Here is a 17,468-nt window from a genome sequence, read left to right as displayed (position 1 = left end):
GAGTCAAAGAAAAGGAGATCCGATCTATCTATCTGCTTGTCTGTCTGTTAACACGTAATACTTCTTTGTAACTTTCATATGCTTCAGATTAACGTAAAAGTGCATCGGTAAAGAACGTACATTATACCAGTGGCTGAGTATGGCCCCGCAGCCATACTTCTTTTTAGCAGGGATGTCCATTCTTCCAATAAAACTTACGAGCCCTACCCCTCAACTTAAATCTTAGTGTGAGCCCCTTTAAAATTTTGTACTGAACAGATTAACACACATTTGCAATAACTGAAATACTTCCGAATATCACGTAGGCTTAAATTTAGGTTTAATTCTATGTAAACTTAGTTGTTATCGAGCTTATACAGAGATGTTGGCAAAAAACATTAAAAAAAAAAAGATATATACTCTCTATATATTCTCTAGGTAATAACAATTAAAAATGTTTATTTTCAGCCAGCGTTTGGCCGCTACAGCTTCACCAGGGCTATTGCTACAAGGACTTTGTTTTTCAGACTTTGTAGTGTATACTGGAGAGATTTAAATATTTTGGCAATAACGTTAGAAAAAAAAGGACCTTTATTCTCTAGGTAATAACAAAAACTTTATTTCAGCCAACGTTTCGTCGTTGCAGTTTCATCAGGAGTAGTAAAGGGACTAATAGTATGATTCAAATATGTACAACTATAAAAGGTCAAGTATCTAAAACCGTAAAAGGGGTACAGTAGTAAAGTTCTGAGTTAGGGCGTTTGACTCGCAATGTGGGGGTCGCGGGTTCGAATCCCCGTCCCACTAAATATGCTCGCCCTTTAGGCCGTGGGGGCGTTATAATGTGACGGTCAATCAATTCGTTGGTAAAAGAGTAGCCCAAGCAGGCTATATCTACATTCACCTAGCAAGAGCGTAGCCAGCATTACAGAATGGGGGGTCTTCTTATACACAAATAATTTAAGTGATTTACATGAAAGTCAAGTGTTTATTCAAAAAAATATAATCAGAAGATAATGGACCTTTTATACTCTTTAGAATATTGAGGTGGTCTTTCGACCACCATTGGCAGTAAAATCAAAAGACCCGTACTCTCCCAGTAATAATAATAAAAAAAACAAAACTTTATTTCAACCAACGTTTCACCATTGCTGGTTCACCAGGACTAATAGTACAAGAACTAACAGTACGAGTCAAATATCTACTACTATAAGTCAAATATTTAAAACTGTAAAAGGGTTATTGTAGTACGTTAGTGTGTACGTTGCCTCCGTACTTTAGTACGTACTTCATTGAAAGCGAGTTAGACTAAACCTCGTAGAATACGCATGCTCTGTAAACAGAACAGATTTATAGAAAAATGACCTTGGGCTTATAACCTAAGTTTTTGTCCAAATGCTGGTAATGCAATAATAATAATAAAATAATAATTTCGCGCAAAGCTACCCCAAGGCTATCTACGCTAGCCATCCCTCATTTTGAAGTGACAGATTAGAGGGAAAGCAGCGCCACCCACCGGCAACTCTTGTGTTACTCTTTTACCCACGAATAGTGAGATTGAGCGTTTCATTATACCAACCCCAAGGATGAAATGGTGAGCATGTTCGGTAACGAGAACATTTCTTTATGTGGTTTGTACGTTTGCATAAGAAAGGAGCTTCGTAGGTTATTGGTTATAAATACGTATAATTTAATAAAACAACAACAAAAAACGTAACCCCAAAATTTTAATACTGAAATTTTAAGTCTACTAATGGTAAATTACCAATTTCTTAGTATTCCTTTGTATCCAAATATTATTGGTTGGTATACTTGTTATTTTGCGACTAGATGGCAGCACAGAGTAACCAATTTAAAGAAAGCCAACATTGTGATTTTAGATTGTTTTCAAAAGAAAAAAGATATAGCGAAACAGAACATCTCATGCGGAGGTTTGGTAGCTAATAATTAATATTAAAACAACAAAAAATATCAGAACCGCTTAACTAATGCATATTTAAATAATTTTCGTTTTGAGACTTAATCCATAAAAAAGTTTTTTTTTTTAAATATACTTCAATATGAAATAAAAAGAGTTTTTGTAATCTAAATTATTGGTTGTTTTATTGTTGCCCAAACTTTCTGTACTGAGCACGATAATACCAATGACGTATGAGTAAAAGTTATAATAATATTTGTTTGTTGGATTTCGTGCAAAGTTACTCGCGGGCTGTATGTTCTAGACTAGGAGATTGCAGATTGCGAGTTTAGCGCCATAACCACTAGATTATAATATAATAATAATAATATATTATGATAATATTATTCTGAATAACGTATCTATTACAATAATAGCACAGAATAAATAGTGGAATTATGCAAAAAAATTATGGTGTTCAAATATAGCTATTCCTAACTTTCCCTATTAACCGGAGACGATAGTAAAGCACATTTATAATTTAGTTCTACTTTAAATTGACTAAAAAATGGTATCATATTTATACTTCTATCTTACATAGCTTTATATATAACTTCTTTGTTAAGAAACATAGTTTTAAATCTATAAATATAATGACGTCAACCTACCATCTGCATTATAGTGAGATATTTTTTCCACCATAGATACGGCTTCATGTGAGGCCCGAGAGCAGCTAGGCAGTAATAGGCGTACATTATCATGTGGACGAAGCAGTTGATAAATGGGAAAAAGGCGTTATGGCCACCTATAAATACACAAATGCTTGTTACTTTAGCAACATACAAGTTTCAGGCTTTGATGTCTCTAATTTATGCCTAACCAGAGGAACGGCAACCAGTCAGCATTATCTACTTTTAAACTGAGCAACTGTCACTATTATAGTGTGGGTTGTGTTCGGCGACATATCGTTGCTCGAACCTTGAACTTTCTGAATCGCAGCCCAGCATGCTATCCACTTGGCTACCCCAGCCATTTTGCTTGTTGTTAAAGTTGTCTTTCCGGGCTTACCCTGACCAGTATTAACTACCTTTCAGTATCACTTATACTTTTTTACAATTAATTAAGATGTAAATAATTTAACAAATTCAATTAGCTGACTGAAACGTCAATCAAATTTTGCTCCCTCAGTGAAATGGCACAGGGCTTTTCTATATGTACATGTAAAACTAGAATCCCCCCCCCCCCAAGAAAAACTACAAAAAAGGTTGAAAAGGTAATACAACATATAAACAGCACATATAGATGATGTTTTTTAACAGTTTCTATTCATAGGCGGAATATTTTGGATTATTCTACAAGATCCAAGGTTTTAGTACTAACTAACATAACGTTCTAAGGTTGATAGGCCTAATTTAATTATTCCACTTAATTGCTAATTTTCTCTCCTACGTACGGCACTTTTTCTTATCTCTAGCCGCAAACACAAACTAATTAACTGGCTTACAGCAACAGACTTACTGACTAAATCATGCACTGGTTACTAGTTAACTGATTAACGGACTCACACACTAACTCTACCTTAACTCGCTCTTTATATCTGGTTCAAACTGCCTTGAACGTTTGGAGAAAATTCCATACATTAAGCCTTGCGCTCTTCATGTGACCTCTAACCAAACAACAGTACAAGCGTTTAAATTAAAACACAACATACAATAGTATTTTTGGACATAAGTTTCGGCTAGATTCCAGCATACCTGCGCCAAATTTCATGCCGATCCAGATCCCCCAAGCAACTGAAGAATGATGAACCACGTGCAAAGCGGAGATATGGGTAAACTTTTTCCGTAGAATGAAGAAAATCTGAGACAAAAAAAAAAAAAGAAGCAAAATGAGCATGATTTACAGAGCGTTCCGAAATTATGTTATTACTTGATTTTCAAGAAATTACCACAAAAGCTACAAATCCCAATTTCCAGCCTAGTTTGTTTACTATTTTCACAGTTCACAGTCTTAGGCTCGAAAATATAATATTTGCATTTTGATTCAACTTCTTTCTGGACTTTTTCGACGATCCGTATTTCCTTTTTTAAATTAACAGTTTTTAATTATCTTTCTTCTTAAGTTTTTATGTCCATTTATAGAGAATAAATTTTAAGCTACATACGTGCATATGCATTCAGATGAATGTTGCATGTTTTTTCAAAAGTTTACTGCTGCATTGGCTTTTTTTCCACCCAACTATTATTTACTGAGCCCGGTGGTTTGCCTGAGGTTTCGTGTAAACACGCGTTTAACATTTAACAGACGTCGAGTACAAAGGAAGTCACTTACAACAACAACGCATGTATTATGTAATTATAGTCACTCACAATTTCAGCTAAGTACGAAAATCAATAGTACAAAATCACCACTCAGAAGAGTAGAGAAATCTACTATGGTAATTGTTTACTGTTAGAAAACTCACTTAAAAAGTTGCAGAAAACTACATAGAGACAAAGTACAACAGTGAATTCGAGAAATGATGAATCCGTAACGTGGCAGTTTCCAATTAATGCGCTACAACTTGCACAAATTATTTTCCAATTAATGTGCATTAGTAAAACATCGGAGTTTTTCAATGGCGGAAAGTGAAGGACTTAGAGAAATTCTTCAGGGCGAAAAACGAAAGTGCTTGAATTAATTTTAAAACTACCCTATGACATACTCAATACTGCATTCATTACTATACATTGTCCAGGTTTCATTAAAATGTTCGTAGCAGTTTTTTATGTAGCGGTTTGTTAAACGATAATCAATAATAATAAGGCTTGAGACACTATTAGAAATATACACATTGTTTACTCTAATAAAACAAAGCGTTTCTGTATAGTATAACGGTGCTTAAATGGCTTCGAAGAGCTTATTGTTGGTAGCAAAGAAGAACTTAGAAAATTTCGACTTTCAAGAATCAACTTAAAAATAGGCCTAAAACCTTCGCAGGAGTTTGTTTAGTAGCTGTGCACAGATTTTAGCGCAGTATACCTAGTAGTTTTTGCCGTATGCTTCGGTGCTTGATTGTCTTTGAAGAGAAACTTTACCAGTAGCAATGAAAAAACTGAAAATCTCTCCTTCTTTTTCAAGAATCAACATAAAAGTATTCCTGTGACCTGCACAGGAGTTTATTTTTTAGATTTGTCCAGGTTTGAATAAAATATTCATAGCCGTTTTTTCTGTAGGCATGTGAAACAGCAATAATATGAATAATAATAATATGAAGAACAAATGGATTAGTTTGATATTTGTCTAACAATCGGATAATCAACTTTTTCCCTATTATCAATATTTTAGCAACCTTAGCCATTAAGATAGAAGGTCTTGAGTGCTGTTTCAAGAACAAGTCTGCTTTTTAATATGATTTTTGCCGGTATGTTCTAATAGAACTTTTGTGAAATTCCTGTGCAATCTCCATTATGAACCACTATTGTGGTTCATGATGCAGAGTAGAAACAACGTTATCAAAAATCCAGAACCTATTTGGACTAACAGTTCGACTTTTTATGTTCTATCTTTTATTATAGTTAATATCGTAAAATATGAGAACTATTTTTTTTATTACAGTTGATACTGTAAACTATGAGAGCTACTTTTTAGTACAACAGATTGTCGTAAAGTGTAAGAAATACTTTTTACTACAACTGATTCTTTAACCTGTAAGAACTACTTTTTATTACAATTGATATCGTGAAGTGGAAGAACACGAACTTACTGTGTCTGTAAATTCAAAAATCTTCAGCAAAAGGTAATACCAGCCAAGGTTCACCAACTGTGAATATTCATTTGGAATGTTAGTTAATAAGATATGATACCTTTAGCACAAACAACAAAAATTAAAAGCTATCTGTAAACAAATATTTTAAGAACATACCACGTATTTACTCTGAATTAAAATAAAAATACAGTAAAATCCGGAGGTTTGTGTTTTCGTTCTCAATATTCTGTCTGGTTTTTCATACTTCTTTCTGTTTCTGCAGTTAAAAGTATTTGAAAGTTTAAGGAAAGTTTTTAGTTCAATAGGAATTTGTAAACACATTTTTTATTTGGTTTCTATGCAATTTTACATAACTATGTGGTCCAGAGTCGTCTTGTTATAGTGGCTTTGATTTTTAGTTCTCTATGCTAGATAATGTCTATTAAGCCTTAAGTGATATTACAGTAACATATAACATCCATATTGAAAAGATCAGTGTTTGTGATATCCATTGCTAGTCAAATTGATATATCTGTATGTTACAGCCAACCAATGTTGTGAAAGAAAAAGAGGCATGAGATGACACTGCCAACTGGACGAAAAAATAAATACTAGTAATTTACCTGTACAATTGAAGCGAGCTTTCTCAGTTCAGTTCTACCTGGAGTTAAGACTTACTTTAAAATCAGTGTGTTCAGTTCGATAAAAGTCTATCCTGAGATTGTATTAATTTTCTTACACTTGTACGATCTCATTATCCCTCAGACGCACTAAAGAAACTCAGTCAAGTTAGATATTACAAATAAAGAAACGTTATTTCTCAGTAGGATATTTATACAGACCTTATATTTTAATATGTAGAAAAATTTACCGTCATTGTCTCTGGATCTGTGGCGTAACTGATTGGCTGACATAACCAATTGTACTTGGTCGATAAGTAAGTCATACTCCCTCCCTGAAACGTACATAAACATTTTTAATTTGAAAATCTTGATTCCAAGGCAAATTTACTCAAGCTTCGAAAAGCTTCACAAAAAAAGTAATCCTTATCATTTACATCATTCTTATTTAAAACGGCCTCCGTTAAATTGAGAGCCACGAAATCGCTAACCCTATTAGCCATTAGGCAGTACAACCTAAGCCTAATATTACAAAGTTAGGCTAATGTGCGTTAGGCTTACATTACAATCGCTAATAAAAATAAATTCTTGTATGACAAAAATAATTTTTATTTCAACAATTTTTTATCTGTTTTTAAGAAAAGCACAAGTAATCAAACTTAGACCATAATAATGCTGTAAACAGAAATTATAATTAAACTAGTCGACGTTACTTACGTCATTGAATTTGAAATTTTATAGGGAGTACTTTATTGACGTTTTCTACGTTATACAATTTGAAATTTCTTGGATAGAATTTAACTGGTGGTATACGTTATAGATTTCATATTATTTGGCAGTAATCGATTCCTTGATTCAGATAATTGTGATGGTTTTTACGCTTTAACGTTACCATTATAAATAATGTTAATGTCACAGGGACCAAAGGAAATTAAGTTATATTAATTAATATCGAAATATTTTAATTAATGAAGTGTTTCTAAAAATAATGTTGCACATCATACACTTTTTCAAAACAATATTTACATTTCCGCAAAATGGGCAAGTGTAAAAACATTACTTTTTCATTTACCACACAAATGTAAATCGTTAAAAATTTACTCACATAAAAGAAGAAAAATGCACTCAGGATGACTTGGATTATATTATAAACAATGACCACCCTTCCAATTGAATAAGGTTTCTTGTTTTTCATCCAGACGGGTCCAAGAACTTTCACGAAATACACGTAGGAAGCAATAATAGAAAGTATAGGAAAAGGAGATCCTAAGAGGGGCCAGTCGCTGGTCCGTGGGTCTGCGAAAATAATAAATAAAAATATCACAATTATCAATACAAAATTTAGAAACCAATGAATAAATTATAAGTATAGATAAAATAAAATAAACATACTAAGATAAGTAATTATAACAAGTTATTAAGGCTCCATCACACACACAGATGTTGAAAAAAAATGAATTGGGGAAGGGAGACGAGGATAATTGGAAGCACCTTATTTGTTGTGTTAACTGTGACAAATGAATTCAAAGTTGGAGTGACTTTTCCTGCTAATCATACATAAGTCGCTATTCACTTTCAAAGAAGTACTACGCTAACAGGTAAAATATATTTGGGAGTGTATGTGTCCCCATCGATCCCCTCCCTCCCCAGTTACGTCTCCCATTTGTTGCTTAATGGGCTATTCCTAGCTGTGATCACTGCGAGTACTGAAACCCGACCTCTTAGCGTTGTAAACATTCAGGTTTGTCGATGAGCCAAAGATAAGCCTCATTTCGGATAAAAATCGCTTGAACTACTCGTGTTTTTTTCCACATTACACTTAATCTGTCCTTTTCAGTTTTCAAATGAGAAGTATGTGAAAAATAGAGTATCAGCTGTATCTTATGTCTCCTTCGAGTCAATACCCAAAACTCAGAGTTATGTAATAATATATATAATATAATATAATAATATATATATAATATAATATATATATATAATATATAATAAATAGCATATCAGGTGTATCTTATGTCTCCTTCGAGTCAATACCCAAAACTCAGAGTTATGTAATAAATAGCATACCAGGTGTATCTTATATCTACCACAGCTCTGCTGTTTACATTTGTTTGTTGTAAAGCGCAAGGCTACATCAGGGCTATCTGTGCTCTGTCCACCGATTTTTAGCGTTATAAGCCCTCTAACTTACCACTGAACCATCGACGTCGTCATGTACGTGATTTGTATTATAATTAATTAGGCCTGTAGGTTTTCTACGCTCCGGACAACTTTCGGTCTTTAAACCCTAAAAATGTCTTATTTGTGGAAATTGTTTATAGAATTCGAAACGAGCATTAACCCTAGTTTTACTGATGGGAGCTTATATGCCTTAGGCTTTTTATACATATTTTTCTGAACTGTTTATGCACCTAATTGCTTGTAGGTCCATGACTATATTGGTGGCATGTGTTACAATAACAACAAATATGTAAACAAAACAATCACCAATATTTCAATTAATCCCACTAAAATTTACTAATAGTGTCCTCTATGTATTTTACGTATAATATGAGCAATTTTGATTTAAACTTTACTATTTCAGGAGAAATAACTAATAATCAGGGGTGGGGTGCTCGAAGATTAGCAATCCTCTCTCACCCTTGCTCGAGGCTAGAGGTTAAAGTTCAATTAGTAGTCAGCGTTTTAATTATTCATATGGGCGAATAAATAGAAAAATAAATAAATGAAAAATTAATAATAATGATAAACAAATAAAATGAACGGAAAAAAATAAATAAAAATTAATATATATATATATATATATATATATATACAGATGATGATGAGGCAAGTGGGCGGAAGTAAAGGCAAGTCCAAGGCGTAGCAGAGGCCTGTTGATCTAGTAGAAAGAGCAAGTCGGCAGCCACTGTTGACAATTTATCGAAACAAACGGGCCTTTACAGGGCCTGGCGGCGATCTGTTACACAATTAGTGGAACGGTTATGTTATAAAGGACAAGGACGTATCGTTTCAAAATTGTGAATGATTTATTAACCTATCAGTTTTTCTAAATCCCGATTCTAGAGTCTAGTTCTGAAAGTTTTGTTATTCTGAACAAGACCTTTCTGAGAATCGTGAGGTTAAATCATTGTTTATTTCAGATGTTCATGTAAAGCTACACAAGGGCTATCTGCTCTAGCCATCCCTAATCTTGAACTGATAGGCTATTATAGGGAAGACAGATAGTCAACAGCACTAACCGCCAACTCTTGGATTACTCAAACCGAAAAGTGTGTTTTGACCGTCACTTTTATAACGCAACCACGGCCCCAAGGTGGAGAAGGCGAACTTGCGACAACTTGACCCTAATCATGGATCCTAGGCTTCCCAATCCAGCACGCAGAGTAAGAAGTGGAATTTTAAAATTGTTGTAAAGGAGTTAAATCAGTGTTATCTTAAAACTGAAAATGTTAGATTCAACCTCAAGTCATTACGATCTATAATATTCGATTACAGCCAATTCACATTGGTTGAAAACATTCAAGAAATGAGTCGATTAAGCCTAATCATAAAAATAAATATTGTTACGTCTCTGTTCGTTTGTTAATTTTCCGTACAAATTATTTCCCAGAAACTTTAGCGATACAAGTCCTTTCTTAAATAAAACTAGTTTATTCTTTGTCAACTCAACTTTGAAATACACTTAATTTCCACAGTCACTTTAAGTTAAACACACGCTATAATTTACAACGAACGATTCACGCACTTTACTTATTACCGCGCTTAACTCAATTGTCCGTCTCTGTCTGTCTGCAATTATCTATCTCGTCACTTTATTTGCCGGCTTATATACTATAAAAGCGCGTGTCTAGCAAACACTCGAGCCTTCAGGAACGTTCGAGATACTCATTACGTGTTACTAGAGTCACGTGACTTCCGCTGTCGTAACAATATTAACCTTTCTTATGTCGTGTCAAAAATATTTTCCTTTTCAAAGTTAGGCGTATTAAGTAACCTCTCAAGCAAATAAAATAAACACAAGAGAATTGATGAAAAAAAAATCAAGAATAATATGAACTGGTGCTTCCATATACTTCCAACCTCTTGTATTTGACGCCAGCGTTATTTAGATATTTTTCTTGATAGCTCGTGCTGATTATCACCGCATGTCATTTAATGCCACAGAAAATTGTTTTGCCTTGCGCGTGATGCATTTTTTTTAACTGAAAAAGCAATTTTTAACGATTAATATTATTTATCACGAACTGGTGGAGAGAACTGAAATTTTCGTTTAAAATGTAAATTTCATTAGCTATATCATTCTTATAGTTTTATTTTAATCATTTTTAGTTTTGTAAATAGTTTAACCACCCCCGCCCCCCGGCGACTTAGCCGTAAACTTGAGGTCTTATAACACTAAAATTTGGGGTCCGTTTCCTGTTCTGCATTTACAACAATGAAACAAACACAATAATATGATAAATAGGCCCTCTGTCCATAACATTATGACCTTTTAGATATTTTGAAGATCAAGTCACGCTGAAGTCGATGGCTGAATTCAAGTGAATGTAAAACTGGTCGCAACTAGATTGTCTGTCACGTTCATATTATTATTCACGTGACACACGTACGACACAAGCCATCTTGGTCGCAACAAGATTGTCTGTCTCGTTCATGTTGTTATTCAGGTGATCCACGTACGACACAAGCCACCTTATTCGCTCATTCTGAGCGGACGATGTCTCAACAATTGTTACGATTATTAAGTTCTTGCTACAGCCTAGAATTAGCTGAAACTGAGTCTCAAGAAAAAACAACAACAAAATATTTTGGACTTTAAAATCGCTACATACATTTCACCACGTCAATCGTATTCTTCCTAAAAGACAAAAAAAAAGGAACGAGTGAGTTATAAGTTATTCAATACATATCAGTTTTTAAGTTCACATAAATAATTATTTATTGAGAGGTGGGAGAGTATTTCGAGTCTTTTTTTTTTTCTAAAGTATTTTCAAGTTGGCCCCCCAGTGGCACAGCGGTATGTCTGCGGACTTACAACGCTAGAAACCGGGTTTCGATACCGTGGTGGGCAGAGCACAGATAACCCTTGTGTAGCTTTGTGCATAATTAAAAACAAACAGACATTTTCAAGTTGGGCCATTCAGATGTTTCTTGGGGTCGTACGTCAGCATCTTAAAATACATGCTCACAATCGGCACAGTTTTCTAGCAAAATACACAACCCCAACTGTCTCGGAATCGGTGTGGAGTCAATAACTAAGATAGTCAGTTCTAATTTCAGTTTATAACAGCGTTTTTAAGTTTACGCCAAATCACGAAACTATATTACACGAGTGTGACGTATACTGAGGGGTGGCTGAATCCCCTGCCTTATGCTCCAAAATTGCTTCTTTTATTTCAGTCATAAAGAATGTCAACAATTACTAAAAGATACGTCTGAGTCCACACATCTTGTTTACTGCGAGTTATTAGGATAAAACAAAATATTTCATCTGTAAAATGAACAATACACAAGATCTTTATACTACAAGAAATAATTGTTGCATGTTATTAAGTGTTAATATGGACGAATTCACTACGTAGTTTAGATTTTAAGTGTTTATAAGACCAGTTGAATAGGAATAAGAGAGGATCTGTTTTCTTCGCATGACTCTCTACTTTACGTTTACCAGAGACAAGTACAGTCTCTCCTAACACTCCCTCCCCAATAAGAAACGCTTACCTTATGATGCTTGAAAAATTCTGTTTTTACCAATGAGCCCCTACCCATTTGATATTACCCGCACGTTACTGTTACACGATGGTAAGATGTTTTTACTTCAAAATGTTCGCACAAACTATACAAGGGCTCTCTGACAAATCGGGAGAGGGGGGAGGCAGCAAGTTAACAGCACCCTCCGCCAACTATTGGACTGGCTACTCTTATCTGAACGACATTTAACCATCACTCTTACAATGTAGCCATGACCCCAAACTGCAGACAGTGGTTTTCGCGGCAGTGGGGTGTAAACCGTGAATCATCGGATTCACAGTTCTGTCAAGCTAAACACTGGCCAAGCCCGACCACCTAAAAGAATTAATTCTTCTCTTGCAAAAGCTAATGTTAGTCAGCTCAAAATTGTTACGTACTTGTGTCTTAAAGCCACATACATTTTCTACTTATTAATATGTAGTCTTTCAGTAATGTTGAAGTTGAAGTCTCCATGTTTGTATGTTTCACTTATGATTCAATGCAATCTTTTCATTATAGGTTTTAATTTTCTTATGCATTGATTGAACTATGACCTTAAAAACGTTTAATTAGGTGCGCAGGTTGATTCTGTGGTAAGCCACTGGATTTCAGAGCTGGAAATCGGGGTTAGGATCCGTGCAAACCACAAAATAACCCCCCCCCCCCCACACACACATTTTAAACTGTAGGTGCGTTATAAGAGTGATAGTCAATCCTATAGCGTTGATGGTGGGTGGTAAGGTGCTGTTATCTGGTGGGTGCCTTCCCTCTGGTCAATAGTTGATAATTAGAGACAATTGTAACTGAACCCAAGGGGTCTCTGATTCGCTCGTTTAGCCCCTTGTCGCTTTAGGGGCCGTTCAAGCACAATACTAAGTGTTATTGCAATAGGTGAACGGTATAAAAAAAAATATCAATTTGACGATTAATACATTTTATTTATTGTGTAATCGTTAGTAGACAAAGAACTTTAGGTCACAAGTAGCAGTTTATTTAAGCCTTATGCCCCTTTTCCCGACGGCCCAGCAGTAGACTTGAGGGTTTATAACGCTACAAATCGTGTTTCGATACCTGCGGTGGCGCAGATAGTCCATTGTATAGCTTTTCTTTTAACAACAAACAAACTTTGAACCGATTTTTTAAAACGTTGTGTGCAATTTGTATGTTTGTCATCAATACATGAAAGCCGATCCAATTGGTTTCTCGAGTCCTTTTCATACCAAAGATATAACTGTAATTAATTTGAACTTCAAAAACTTGTTAGTTGAACACGAAATTCAGTTACGAGTAAAACTTCTCACGTGGTTTAAGATTTTAGGCCTAAAATACGTCATTACTGCCTGTAGTAGTGAATTGCGAACTCGTTTTCTTAAACTTGAAAGCAAGGTCTCATACAACAGAATTACACCTTCGTACCGATAGCAGTCAGGATGGATAACTTGTACTCACTCCTCTCAGTCGTATCGTTTATATCGCTTTATAACCGCAAGATACTTTACTGTATGGTTAAATGCCACTTTCTAACAGCTAGATATTAGAATGTTGGGGTTCATATGGAATAGCGCTTTCTGATTGCTACATACTTCACTGTAGAGGCTGATATTAAATGTCACTTTCTAACTAGCTACTAAGTAATTTACTGTAGGGTTTCATATTAAATGTCACTGTCTAACTAGCTACTAAGTAATTTACTGTAGGGTTTCATATTAAATGTCACTGTCTCACTAGCTACTAAGTAATTTACTGTAGGGTATTCATATTAAATGTCACTTTCTAACTAGCTACTACATAATTTACTGTAGGGTGTTCATATTAAATGTCACTTTCTAACTAGCTACTACATAATTTACTGTAGGGTGTTCATATTAAATGTCACTTTCTAACTAGCTACTAAGTAATTTACTGTAGGGTTTCATATTAAATGTCACTGTCTAACTAGCTACTAAGTAATTTACTGTAGGATTTCATATTAAATGTTACTGTCTAACTGATAGATACTTTACTTTAATGGTTCATATTAAATTTCATTAACCGGAGATTTAAGAAACGTCATAAAATTCAACCATAAGTCCTTATTTTAGCCTTTTTTATTTTTGTCCCGATCGAAAACAATGTATTAAACTTTTATAGCTTATCTCAGTGTCAGTTCGATGTGTACGTTTTGTCATTATACATAACACCTTTAAATTTCATTTCGAGAATTACCTAAAAAAAGACACTCCACGTGGCAAAATGTTACGTTTTCTTAACCAATCTGTCATCGGGCATCCGCAGGAATTAAGATTTGATAACATGCCAAGCCGCAAAAAAACAAAGAAGCAACATTTTTCATTTTGAGTAGGTTCAAGACAACTTAGCCCCACCTTTATTTATTTATTATTAATAGTTTTTAAACTAGATAAGTTTTAACAGATTTTGTGTGTCTGTGGTTTTAAAATGCGATTCTATAAACATCAGATTATTCAACAAATGATAAAAAATTTTTTTTTTTTTAACAATTGCCACACGAGTCGGCCCGGCATCTTTTAGTAGTGAACCTTGGATGGTCAACAAGGGGAGGGATTAGATTTCAACGAAAGAAGCTTAGCACAACTTCTAAAACGAAAAAAAAATAAACTAAATATTAATGAACATATAACGTGATGAAATCTATATGGATTATACTATATTTCTTATATTTACTCTTCATTGCAGAAATTACATTTTTAATTTTAAAATCGCTAGGGACATCGTCTTGTAATTCACCGTGCAGCTGCTTGCACTTCAACACTACATCTTTGGGCTCTACCGTGCTGTTAGTTTCACAAGATATTGAAACTAATGATTTGTTATACATGATTCCAATCCCTTTTTGGAATTAACGATACTATTGTGCCCGTTTTGAGTTTTTTTTAATGCTTCGCTGTCAGTGCGGTATAACCAATTGACGAATTTCCGATTCAGCTGGTATATGAACTAGATTGGGATATCCAGTGGCGGATCTTGAAAACGGGAAGGCGCGATGATTCTGAACGTAAACGAGGAATTTTCGGGATTTCCCTGGTAGGGGTTAAATTGCTTATTTGGATTTGTTATAATGTTTGCTAGATGTTGTTGTTATTGCTTTTATATATATATTTTAATTTAATACGAAATTTCACTACATTCTTCCCTCCTAAAAGATCCAATTTTTGCAATTATTTTGATTTTATTTTCAAAATGGGGGGGGGGGGCTCTGTATTACAAGTCACGTGATGTAACGTTCGCCGTAATGAAGTCGACAGACTGAAACTAAAATTCAAGTAATGTCTTCGACACATCAAGTTTTAAGTTCAGTTACAGGAATATTTATCCACTTATGGTAAAGTGATTTCCCAAGAAATCTATTCTTGAAATTTGTCTTATCCTTCAACCAGCACCCTAAGTCACGTGCAAATGACGTCAGGTACTAACACTGCTTCTACCGCCGTTACAGAATAAGTCCATATCTCGTTGTCAATAGCCCATATACCATACCTTAATTCACGCATTTAAACTACTGAATACATTATTGTTAATGAACATTTCTCCCATGTTAGGAGGTGTGTCATCAAATCTCATCCCTGTCCAAGTTTTATTCTACTTGGCACCACTATATGGCAAATTATATTCCCGTACAAATCCCATCTTACTGAAAGAGTTAAAAAATTAAACCCTTGCATTGGTACATAAGGCCAATAGTTTCAAACTTCGTATCCAGTGGCACAAGCGGATGAAAATTGTAACCCATTCTCTCCTTGACGGAATGTCAGTCCATCGCAGGTTGATTCTCAGCTAACAGATGTTAACCATCATACAGCTGGATATGATGGAAACATCACAAGTGGAATAGTGTCCTTCTGAAGGACACAACAGCATGATGCAAACTGACTTTGAACTCGCAACTATTCGACTATGAATCCAAAGAGCGAAGAGTCACGCTGTTCCTTTGTCGAGAGTACAGCGTGCAAATTTCTAACCCAAATCCTAGTCTAGTCCAAATTCGATCCTGTTTGGCACCACTACATGTTCCGTTCATTACTATGGCTAAATCATATCATTTTCTCTCCAGTTTTGTAGACAAAATAGCGAACGCAAACCAATTTACATTTATAGCAGCGAAGAAAAGAGAACATGATTCTTTAAAATTTTTGTAAGCCTATGTTTTTCTTTTACATCCCACGCATGCGCATTACGAATACGATTTGGACAGGACTCCTTACGCATATCGAGCAACAAGTTAAACAAATTGTACCAAAAAGAAAAGTTTGTTTTGAATTTTGTGCAAAACTATTCTAGGGCTATCCCTATTATTGAAGTGCTAGAGTAGAGGGAAGGCAGCTAGTCAACACCACCCACCGCCAACTCTTGGGCTACTCACTACCTATCCTCCAGAGGGACAGTAAGTCTTTGGATATACAATGCTAAACTCAGGTGTTCGATTCCCCTTGGTGGACAAAGCAGATAGCCCGTTGTGGCTCTGCTATAAGAAAACTCACACATACTCTTTACCAACGAATAACGGGATTGACTATCACACTGTAACGCCAACCAGTCCCAAAGAAAGAAAACTTCACATTATGTTTGATGGTTTTGGAGTCAGAAATGATTAATTATTTATACAAAACGAAAGAACAAGCTCCAACATTATAGCTCAAGGTGGACGTAGAATGTGATTAAAAGATATAAAGTATGATAGCAGGTGGTGTATGAAGATTCGATGTTAGATACTTTCCGCTTAGACATGTGTTTAATCATAAAAAATCGGGACATTTTCTTTCTTGGACGTTGCTTTAATTTCCACTCGCGGCTCTATCACAAACAATCCAGGTATGTGAGTAACGGTCCAGGAGTGGTTAATGGTTAGTCGTCCGGACCGAGGTTCCAGGATTCATGGTTCGTGTCCTGTTGCTGAAAAACAACATCAACAAACTTGCACTTTGGGGCCATGGGTTTATTATACGAGTGACGGTTAAATCCTACTATTCGATCAGACAAGAGTAGAGCAAAAGTTGGCGGTAGGTGCCATTTATTAACTGCCTTCCCTCTAGTCCAACAATTCAAAATTATAGACGTCTATGTACTGATAGCCTTATGTAGCTTTGGACGAAAATTCTGGTTATACAAAGTGGGAGTTTGGCCAATAGCGTGTTCTGTTTGTTCTTAATTAATTTGAAACAGATTTACTTAATATTCAAACTTATATTTGTTGATAAAAAAACATCTTTTGGTTTCAAAAGTACTTTCGACGTATTAGACAAAACTTTTGTCGTTTCAAGGCATGGTTTGGTTCTATATCCGGCTTTATGAAACAAATTTTCGAGCCGGGCGTTGCTTAATGGTTAGAGTACCTAAACTGCATACTAAGGGGTTCATGGCTCGCGTCCCATTGCCACAAAAAGACGTGCTGCACACATATGGTCGTGAGTGCGGTGGAATACCGATACTTAATCAGACAAGAGTAACCAAAAAGTTGGCGGATGATGCTCTTCATTAGTTGGCTTCTCTCTAGTTTGTG

At 35.1% G+C, this 17,468-nt stretch overlaps 1 protein-coding gene across 3 annotated transcripts in view; it reads right to left on the bottom strand.

Moving 5' to 3' along the window:
- The window catches only part of LOC106464651 (elongation of very long chain fatty acids protein AAEL008004-like), a 42,548-nt gene that overhangs the window by 1,189 nt on the left and 23,891 nt on the right, over window positions 1-17,468 (bottom strand). For all 3 annotated transcript variants that reach the window (XM_022392402.1, XM_022392403.1, XM_013924810.2), the window contains exons 3-7: window positions 7,329-7,519; window positions 6,475-6,558; window positions 5,622-5,678; window positions 3,631-3,736; window positions 2,545-2,681 (exon numbers count right to left, since the gene is read on the bottom strand). In XM_022392402.1, the coding sequence (XP_022248110.1) occupies window positions 2,545-2,681; window positions 3,631-3,736; window positions 5,622-5,678; window positions 6,475-6,558; window positions 7,329-7,519 (575 nt within the window). The remainder of the gene's footprint in view (window positions 1-2,544; window positions 2,682-3,630; window positions 3,737-5,621; window positions 5,679-6,474; window positions 6,559-7,328; window positions 7,520-17,468) is intronic.

The sequence above is a fragment of the Limulus polyphemus genome, unplaced genomic scaffold (assembly GCF_000517525.1).
Source record: "Limulus polyphemus unplaced genomic scaffold, Limulus_polyphemus-2.1.2 Scaffold1710, whole genome shotgun sequence".
Classification (NCBI taxonomy): Eukaryota; Metazoa; Arthropoda; class Merostomata; order Xiphosura; family Limulidae; genus Limulus; species Limulus polyphemus.
The sequence above is the reverse complement of the archived record's forward strand: the minus strand, read 5'-3'. Positions and strand labels throughout refer to the sequence as shown.